The sequence below is a fragment of the Centroberyx affinis genome, unplaced genomic scaffold (genome assembly GCF_046629955.1).
Source record: "Centroberyx affinis isolate AG114_WGS23_722 - 3 ecotype Tasmania unplaced genomic scaffold, CSIRO-AGI_Caff_v1 ptg003371l_1, whole genome shotgun sequence".
NCBI classification, from domain to species: Eukaryota; Metazoa; Chordata; class Actinopteri; order Beryciformes; family Berycidae; genus Centroberyx; species Centroberyx affinis.
Window position 1 is genome coordinate 139,707 of NW_027281361.1, and position 10,523 is coordinate 150,229.

A 10,523-nucleotide genomic window follows, 5' to 3' on the forward strand; every position below is an offset into this window, starting at 1 on the left:
ATGGAGGGAGGAAATTTGTGAGTATACCTCTGTGCCCATATACAGTATATACTCAGTTTCGCATTGATGAAGAACTCCTACCCACTAGGAAAGCAGCAGTCACAACATAGGCCAATTTTCTGTGTCATTGCAGTGGCTACTCCCGGGACTATCTTGACCGTTTTATTCAAAGCCAAGACTCGTCTGTGGTGAACAAGTTCCAGCAGAAGTACTGGAAAACCAAGCAGACGCTCATCAAGGTCACTGGGAAGAAAGAGGACGAACATGTGGTGGCGTCAGACGCAGACCTGGATGCCAAGTTAGAGGTGAGGAGGATCACAAAACTGCTGGGGCTTGTAGTTTTACAGCATGGTTAATGACTTGGTGCCAGTCAAGTCATACTGTAACTTTCCACAGACCTCTGTTACATATAACAGATGAGTTCATCAAGAAGCACTGCAGATGCTTGCCCACAGGCGCACTCTGCAGTGTCACCGCTGACGGATGAAAATATTGAGACCAGCTGCCTATTGATTCGCGCAATCCATGCCCATTTGCTCGAGGCTTAAAAGTCTTCTATTAACCTGTCTCCTCCTCCATCAACTGTACCGCTGCTCCATGAGTGAAGTGAAAAAGGGGTAGTAGAGGCATGCACATCCAATCTATATTTAAGCCAGGTGCTGGATAAAAAGAATAATGAAAAGTGGTTCAAGAAGAAGATGTGCCTGACGAACATCAGTCCCCCTTTACTGAGAATAACCTAAAGGTCAGGCATCTCTTCGACTTTTTGTGTTGACGCTGTTTTCCTGTCGTTCTGCAGGTCTTCCACTCTATCCAGAGAACATGCATGGAGCTGCTGAAGGTGATTGAGCAGTACCAGAGGAGAATCTGCAGTACGTTTATTCATACAGCATATGGATTTGGCCCAAATTAAATCTTTACATTACTACCAAAACATGAAATGTGGGGAGAATGGCTTTACATGCACATTTATATTCCAAAAATATCCGTTGCACCAGTGGTTCTCAACCGTTTTCATATCAAGGACCCTAATTTAGTCCACATTAGGGCCACAGACCCCCATTTGATGAGATTTTGTCTCTCGGACCAAAATCTGAGCATATTTTTATTGTCAGATATGATTTTGTATATAATTCCATGACTATCTGTACTGTAGGTAGAGAGATAACAGTGAAACTATGGTCAAAATAGTAATTCTAAAATGACAAAATAATGAAGTTTAACAATTCATCAATTTGCTGGGGACCCCCTGGAATGCCCTTGAGGACCCATGGTGGTCCCAGGACCCCACGTTGAGAACCACTGCGTTACACTCATGAACAGTTGCCGCATGTAAAAACTACAGGAATGGGCATTAACTCGTATCCAGATTAGAAACCTGAGTATGATAGCTGGGATATTCTGTTTATTCATATACAGGGCTATTTGTGATTGAGATATGAGGGTAAATATAAATGGCTTTTCCTCAACAGGAAATTAACTAGGATACAAAGTAATGTCTGGAATAAGAACAAGAAAACACACTCATTGAATTACCTAATTTCCCCATTATCTAATCAACATTCCCAATCAAAGTTTCTAATTCCATTACTTTAAGGACTACTTTAAGGCTGAATATTATGACTAATATTAACCCTCTTCCCCATGCAGTCCTTTCCCAGGAGGAGAATGAGCTGGGTCGGTTCCTGCGCTCCCAGGGCTCGCAGGACAAGACCAGGGCGGGCAAGATCATGCAGGCCACGGGGAAGGCACTGTGCTTCTCCTCCCAGCAGAGGTAGGCCACATGCACAACATCTTCAGTGTGTGACAGTTGTATGCTGTTGTATCCTTATGGGACATTAAAATAAGTCAGATAACAGATAAAGCTGCACTAGGAAATATTTTATGTGAAGATAGAGCCATCTTATCAGCCCAAACCACAAAGAGAGGCTGCAGTAGAGAAGAGTCTCCCATCCCTCCTAATTGAGACTACGTAGATTTGCCCTATTTGCCCAAATTAAATTCTGGTGTTGGGTATGTACACTTCTCTGTCAGCTAATTGAACTAATCGAAACTAGCAAAAAACAAAACTGTCTCCTAAGCAGCAGAGGTGCAGTCACTCCGAAGAATCGTCTCTTTGGTATGCTTTGGTATAAAGCAGTGGTTCTCAATGTGGGGTCCGGGGACCACCAGGGGTCCTTGAAGGGTCCCCAGCAAATTGATGAATTGTTGAACTTCACCATTATTTCATTTACAAGAAGTTAACACAGTTAGAGAATGTAGAAGAATGACTGTTTTGATCATAGTTTCTCTGTTATCTCTCTACCTACAATACAGATAGTCGTGGAATTCTGGACAAAAACATATCTAGCAATAAAAATATTCTCAGATTTGGGTCCGAGAGACAAAATCTCATCAAATGGGGGTCTGTGTCTCTAATGTGGACTAAATTAGGGGTCCTTGATATGAAAAAGTTTGAGAATCACTGGTATAAAGCATCACAGACCGGCCGGGTTGGTAAACACGAGCGTGCTGTGTTGAGTTTACTGATGTCACCTTATAGGATTTCTGGGTATTTAAGTTACATTTTCTCAAACAGTTACCTCTTGTTGCCATTTGGAGCCACCAACGTGCAAAGTTGCCCATTGCAGCTTTAATAAAATTTCAAAAACCCCCTCACAGCAGAGTATGGTCGGCATACTTCTAGTGGTACGTTTTATACTTACCAAATAATTCAGATACCATCTCAGGCAAAGCATTTCAGGGATGGTTTGTTTATGATAATGCACTAATGTTTAAAAATGAGTGTGGTAATGATTTATTGATGTTAAAATGCTGCATGTAGCACCTTTAATACTTAATTTCTCCTACAGATTGGCTCTGCGAAACCCTCTGTGCCGCCTGTACCAGGAGGTGGAGACGTTTCGCTATCGGGCGATCTCAGACACGTGGCTGACAGTGAATCGAATGGAACAGTCCAGGACCGAATACCGTGGAGCGTTGCTTTGGATGAAGGATGTATCCCAGGAGTTGGATCCCGACACACACAAACAGATGGAGAAGTTCCGCAAGGTTTGTCTGTAGCATTGTGGGTACAACACAGTCTTTGCACATTATATTTGGTCGTTTAATAAGGTTTTTTTTGTAAATTAATTACAGAGGCAGAAATGTATACCCTACCATTGAATTAGTGCGGGTCACCCTGCTGTAAAGAGCTGCTAACCCTAAAAGATTTTCATCAGTATGGGTTTCAATAGAGTTTTCTCTTTTTTGTCCCATATTCTAAATGCTGTTTCAGAGGCTTTTCCACCCTGATAAGAATACAATTCTGGGGGAAACACTGAATACTAATATTTTTTTTTGTATAAAAATGGTCAAATTCAAAGATATTCAATATCTGCACAAAATAACAGCAGCTTCATTACAAAATATCAGGATCGGCCTTCAAAAACCCTTATCAGTCAAGCCTTAGAATGTGACCTTCTTGGTATATCGTGGCAGTTTCCTGAAGTCTAAGATGGCTGTCATATAATTTAGGTTAATTTAATTGTTAGTTCATATCTATACCATTTGGTGGATGCTTGTATGCAAAGTGCCTATTAGCATGTGTGGCCCCAGTGAGAATCTAACTGCTAACCCTAGCATGCTGTACCTATTGAGCTAGGCAGGAGCCATGTGTGTGGAAAGTGCTGGGAGAGAAGAGTAGTCTGGGCCACTGGCACTGTGGATGGCACTGAATGCCATTTTCAATTTTGTTGTTTTTGTTGTTGGTGTGATTGTTTTGTGTGGGTGTATTTAGGACATGGTGAATTTTAAAGGTGTTTTGAGTTATTTTTTCTGTCTTGTTGTGTGCTGTTTCATTAAAAAACATCAAGGGTGAATGATTGGTTCTGACCAAGGAATCATATTAAGAAACATTGGATTCGATCACTTCTTAGAACCAATTGAATTTTCCTGATTTTCCAGTTGGATTCCAAAAGGACTTTATGCTTAGGTTTAGCTAACGACTGTTTACACTATTGTTAATGTTGCAGTTAGTCTAGGGCCCTCGTCCACATTATAAAGTCTATCTAGCCACTATCGAAGAACACACTCACAGCATAATTCTGCAAAACAGAATTTGCTATACTTACTTGCCACTAGAGGGCATAATACACCATGAAATGATGGTCCAATAGTTCAAACTACAGTGTAGCAACCACTAGGCATGCTCCATTTTGCTTGCACTCATGTATAACTTGCACGAACATGCACAAACTTTAACTCCAATGTCTGTTTTCACCATTCACAGCTGTAAGCTACATAATAGAAGATGCTTTGACCTTATCTTCAGTTGAGCAACATGCCCTATCTCCTATATCACAGGTTCAAGCCCAGGTGCGCACCACCAAAACAAGCTTTGACAAACTGAAGAATGATGTGTGCCAGAAAGTTGACTTGCTGGGAGCCAGTCGCTGCAACCTACTCTCTCATGTTTTAACCACATACCAGGTACACCACAAAACCCAGTTGTTTGCATACACAGTCCATTGATTTTAAATGGAGTGTTTTCCATGGCCCTACCACATGGCATTAAGCCAGGAAGGAAGACAAACATGAAGGGAACAAAGCAATACAAAAGACTGCATGGACGTTTAGAGGTTTTGTGATTGTCCCAAAGGCTATCAAGCCACCTAAGGAGCCATTGTTCACTAGCCATGAGAAATAAATGAATGGATTTAGCCTAAGATAATTACTGTCACAAAAGACCAGAAGAATGTATGACCTTGTGCTGTTCATCTGTGTTCCAGACAACACTATTGCACTTCTGGGAGAAGACATCTCACACTATGGCTGCCATTCATGAAAGCTTCAAGGGCTGTCAGCATTATGAGTTCTCCACACTTAAGGTCAGAGTGCATCATGACCTTTACAGTTGAGATTTGTGACGGTTCTACCACTGTAAGAAGTAGCTACATATCTTGAGAGATGGCCTATACTGAAAGACTTGCTTATTCCCGCAGAGCTTACAAGATCCCACGGACAAGCAGGCTAAGAAAAAGGGGAAGAAGAAAATGAAAGCAAAGGCAGAAGGTGGGGAGAAAGCTGAGGCCACAGATGGCCAGTGAGTACAAAAAGACTTATTTTGGTTTTTACTCATGCAGGTAGACAAAACCTTTATGCGTGCCAATGCTGAAAACTGAGAAAAAAATACTATTACTACTACTAATAATGATTATAAACATTGAACAAAGGGATCTGGACTGAACCTAAACATGCATTGTACCTGTATGCACCTGTTGTCTCACATACATGAAACTGTTACTCATGATCTTCTTTGTCATATTTATAGACTCATCTCACTAGTAAATGAGAACACCAGCGATGAGGGCAGAGGAGGTAAAAGACTGTTAATAAATTATTTAACTATGTGGCACATTTTTACTATATGCAAATACTTTGCGCTTACTGAGTAATGGCCTAGGCCTACTTATTACCAAGCCAATGCAAAGCAGAATGACCTCAATACCATTTATTGGAAATGGGTATTCATTAATTTATTCTTATTTTGCATTCATCTCTTGCAGCACAGACCAAAGCAGTTTCTGGACACGTATCTGAAGACGCGGATATAAGTAGCCAAATGACAGGTTGGGAAACATCAGTTGTCGACCCTGGCTTACTTGAATTTCTCTGTCTTTGAGATAAACATTTTTACATATTATAATCGACAGTATATGTACAAAATAATATTGAAATCCAGTGTTAAGGCATTACTGCCCACACCCTCTGATTGTACAAAATCTCACTGGTCATTCTAGGAAATGAAGATCTTCTCTCAGCCTATCCGGAGCAAGAGGGAGAGGAGAAGGACAGCATGGCCCTACTGAATGAGATCCTGGGCGGTACATCTCTGGATGAGGGCGAGTTCTCGCAGGAGTGGACGGAGGTGTTTGGAGAGAGGGAGGAGGGGACGAGTGCAGCGTCAGGTAGAGGGGGACCAGTGGAGGCCCAGCAGAATGAAAACTCCTTCTTTCTACCATCCCACCTATTGGACCAGAGCTTGAATAATCTGCAGTCTTCCCTCTCAGGTCAGGTCATACTTGTGTGTGTATGTGTGTGTGTGTGTGTGTGTGTGTGTGTGCGCAAGTGAGAAAGAGAGAGCGAGTGAGTGAGCAAGAGGTGGTATAAATATGTACAAAATGCTATTTAGTTGTCAAAAGAATAATTTGTATGATATCAACTGATTGGACTTGAGTTTTACCACCACAAGAAAGACCTTCAATTATTCCCTTCACTAAATGCATGCAAAAACATATCAAACCGAGTTGTCATTATCTTAATTCAATTAAGTGCTGTGGTCAGATAAATATGCCTGAAAATTAAATAATTAGTTATTCTACTTTCCCATGAATGAGTGCATTAACAAATGTAAGAATCCAACTAAATTGAGCTGTTTTTTCCATTATGGCTAACCATTTCCACACAGGGAGAAAAGTGGCCTTGAAATGATTTGTCAAACGCACGTCTGTCTAAATAATAGAAAGGAGCTATTATAACATGGTAATTAGATTGGCTTACCCTTAGCTAATTGCCAGTCACTTTCCATTTCATCCTGCTCTGGGCAGCGACTGCCAGCACCTTGTCTGGTTTTGTTATTTGTCTATTTTCAGCTTGGCGGCTGTGAATAGTACACCGCTATAAGGAAATGAAAACCTTTGCATAATGTGATTTACCAGCTGAATGTAAGAAGTTGGCATTTCATAGATAATTAAGTGCTTCTAAATTAATTTGTAGTACAACAGGACGGACACCACTCAAAATCAAACAAATATAAATGTACATTTGAATGTGAATGTACATTCACCTGATGACTTAGAAAGAGTGTGACAGTAAACTTAAATTCCTGGATCACCAACATTACAAGCAATAATGAGTGCAGGGGTCAGAGTCACAGTATAGTGACCGGACAATATTCTTGTGTCCGTAAAGCAAAGTGCTAGAAAGAGAAGTAAGGGCCAAGGAGAGGGTTGGAAGGTTTTTTTTTTTTCCAACTTCAAAATAAAAGTATATTAGAGCAATTCGAGGAGGAACATATGGACAATGGGATCAGAGGCAGCGATTTGAGTGTTAGAAGGGAGGCTGAGAGAGCCAGGAGCAGTCCAGCTGGTCAACAAGACACACCTGCGCCTGATTAATCTCTACCTTTACAATGCCGTCAAAAAGGATTCAACCCGCTTGACTTTTTCTGCATTAAGTGGTGTTACAGCCTGAATTCAAAATTAAATTAGGTTTAGATTTTTTGTCTCTTGAAGTCCAAGGAACTGTACGTAGAATTCTGTGGAAGGGTATAAAACAATTTCTAAAGTGGTGGAGTTCTCAAGAGTGCAGTCAGTTTTATCAGTAGGAAATAGAAAAAAAGTTCTACAGCTCATCGTCTGACCAAACTGAGCAACCGGGCAAGAAGGACCTTGAGTCTTGAAGGTGACCAAGAACCCGAGGACCACTGACAGAACTACAGTTTCTCGGCTGTGTTGAAAGATCTTGTGGGAAGGACAGCATCAGTGTAGCACTTCACAAATCTGGACGACTTGGCAGAGTGGCCAGAAGGAAGCCACTCCTGCAAAAAAATAGCACATGGCAGCACACCTGGAGTTTGCAAAAAAGGCATATGAAAGACTGAGAGCATGGAGTAACAGATTCTATGGTCTGATGAAATGAAAACAGAACTCTTCTGGTTGTAATACAAAGCACTAAGCTCTTCACTCATATAACATCATCCCAACTCAATGAATGGAGCCAAATACAGGCAGTTCTTGAGGATTCTGCTTCAGAGTGCCAAAGACCTTAGATTGGAGCAATGATGTTCATGTTATGTTCCAAAAGGACAATGACCCTAAGCACACAGCCAAATCAACACTGAAATGGCCAAGGAACAACAATGCGACCGTCCTTGAGTGGCCCAGCCAAAGGCCAGACTTGTTCAGATGCTCCCCTTCCAGTTTGACAAAGTTTGAACAAATCTGCAAGGAATGGGAGAAAATCCTTAGATCCTGATGTGCCAAGCCGTTTTTTTTTTCTGAATTTAATTTTCAATCAATCCATTTTGAATTCAGGCTGCAACACCGCACATTGTAGAAAAATGGGGTTGAATACTTTCTGAAGGCAGTGTATATCTGGTTGCTGCAGTAAACACTGGCAGAAGAGACTGGGACTGGAGCACCTAAGCACACCACCACACCTGAATATAGCCTCAAAAGGCTTTATTCTTTAATAGACTGCTGAAGAACTCTCTCTCCAGTGTCCGTCCTGGTGATAGACTTACAGAGGAGAGGGAGGCTATGAGATAGTTCTTGAAGAGATGAGTTTAAATGTATTTTGCCCTAACTTTGGTTTCATTTCTTCTGGATACATGTAGAGGATGAAAGCTAAATTTTCAGAACAGAGCTTCATTGGTGACTCTGACTTCACCAGACAAGAACAAAAACAAAGATGAAACAACACTGCAAGTGTGCACCCTTATTGCTATTCTTTACACAATACTTGTTGAACATTCAAATAGTAAGAAAATCACAGTAAAAATTAATTTTGTGGAAGCTACAGCTCAAAATTTAATTTAGAGCTTGTTGAGCTAATAACATTGGCCTGGATTTAATAAACCACTGATAATGTGATTTTGCAATAATAAATGATGTTTTGATTATTGCTGTATTCTTGTCCATTACACAAGGTCTGTCCACATCAGTGGTGTGTAAGAAAGTGTGATTATTTATGTGTTGGATCCTGCTTTGGCATGTTAAGTGTCCCCTGTTGATTAATCTAAATCTGCATCTCCATTTCAGATTGGGCCAGAAGCATTCCACAGCCTGTCTCCCAGGCAACAGAGCAATCATCTGGAGCCAATCAGAACCCCTCTAAGCCAGCAGCAAAAGGTAGGACGGAGCCAAATGAGTAAAACATATGAAAAGATTTGAAAGAAAAGACATGTTTCCAGCTGAAACCTGTGTTTATGGGTGCTTTAAAACGTACTTGTGGGGTACAAGTATTTCCATGAATAAACTTGGATCTCAGCCAGATGCAGTCGTTGAAGTGAAGGCGTTTGAATTTCACCATGGCTTTAGTAAACGTATATGAGTTTGTCCTGGTGAAATTTCCCCTTGTTAACTCATTTTACAGAGACGGCAGGGACATCCAAAGACCTCTCAGCATGGTTCAACCTGTTTGCTGACTTGGACCCTCTGTCCAATCCAGACGCAGTCGGCAAAAGTGACGGAGAGCATGAACTTCACAACGCATAGTCCTTCCTCAGTGCCATAGTGGTATCTTTTTCAAATGGGTACCTTCTTCCGTGGGCAACTAGCCTATGATCAGCTCTCGTTTTTTCCATTGTGAGAACAGAAACATTTGCAGGACAACTTTATTCTACTTGTTTATTTCACTGGGGTTTAACATACACATTTTTAGCATGGATACCTCAGTATGAGTTTGGAACAATAAGCCTCCTACATTAGCTGCCTTGGAGATCTGTAGTCTGTAGTAGCATTTATGCTTTTTTCTGACTCATTACTGATGATTGCAAACAGGCAAAACTACTTTGTGAGAAACACAACAGTGGAAAGAAAAGAAAAATATCAAGGTCACAGTGCAATAGTTAATGTTTACTTAATAGGGCAACACACTGAGTGCAAAAAAGTTAAGGCAATCACAATGAAGTATTCAGAAGTCACTACAGTATACTTTTCTATCATAGACGACTTACATGACACCATCTGAAACACCCTGAGGCAGAACCCCACCCATCAGGTACTCTAAGAATTATTTGCAACTATTTGACCCAGGTCTATGTCACATGATCTGAAAGGGTAAATCAGGATGATCATGCAACCAAAGGATGTTCCATTCCTAAAATAGCAAAGTGATCTCCTTAAGATTCATGCTTTTAAGTTTGTGTTTGCTGCATACTGTAATTGTGATGCCCTGTCGAATACATTACAGAAGTATGACTTTTAGACTTCTGTCAATGGGTATATATACGCATATCACTTTTATTATTGCATGTTGCATGTTTTATGTTATTCAGTAAAAGTGTGATTGTATGAACAATATGTTTAAATTAACGTGAGATCATTCATCAATATTTTTATCATTTGGACACGTAATTGTTTGGCATTCACAGTTATGGGCATTCATGGGTAATATATGCAGTATAAGGTACAGTGTGTTTTCAGAGCCAAACTAATTCAAGGTGTGAGAAATGCCTGTTGCAAATCTTTTGAAAAGAGTTTGGTAAATAGAATCGTAAATAGAATCATATTTTATCAATTAATATTGACTATAATGCTGCATCAAGTGAATATATACAAGAATAAATGCCTTAATCTAATGACCAGTCAACAACAGAGTATAGGACTTCATCAGAATCATTATTGGATTCATTTTAAACATATGAGAGGGTGAAACGTGTGTATTTAAATTTTGTTGTAACTCTGCCTTGTGTTATTTTTGATTTTTGATGTTCAAGCCATGTGACTAACATTTGTTGATATATAATCATGACCAAATAT

General features: G+C 40.3%; 1 protein-coding gene across 1 annotated transcript; it reads left to right on the forward strand.

Moving 5' to 3' along the window:
* ica1 (islet cell autoantigen 1) lies at positions 1 to 10,444 on the forward strand. The gene is made up of 13 exons (XM_071538920.1): positions 1 to 17; positions 134 to 305; positions 800 to 872; positions 1,651 to 1,774; positions 2,853 to 3,051; positions 4,345 to 4,470; positions 4,770 to 4,868; positions 4,983 to 5,083; positions 5,312 to 5,358; positions 5,547 to 5,609; positions 5,781 to 6,050; positions 8,802 to 8,891; positions 9,136 to 10,444. Exons 1-13 carry the CDS (start codon positions 1 to 3, stop codon positions 9,255 to 9,257), a joined length of 1,503 nt encoding a protein of 500 aa, XP_071395021.1. The 3' UTR covers positions 9,258 to 10,444.
* The last annotated feature ends 79 nt before the right edge of the window (positions 10,445 to 10,523 follow it).

Excerpts from the sequence above, each read along its gene's own strand:
- ica1 (XM_071538920.1), top strand. Across the intron at positions 4,471-4,769 it reads ATGTTTTAACCACATACCAG|ACAACACTATTGCACTTCTG; the intron begins GTACACCACAAA and ends TCTGTGTTCCAG. Across the intron at positions 5,084-5,311 it reads GCTGAGGCCACAGATGGCCA|ACTCATCTCACTAGTAAATG; the intron begins GTGAGTACAAAA and ends TCATATTTATAG.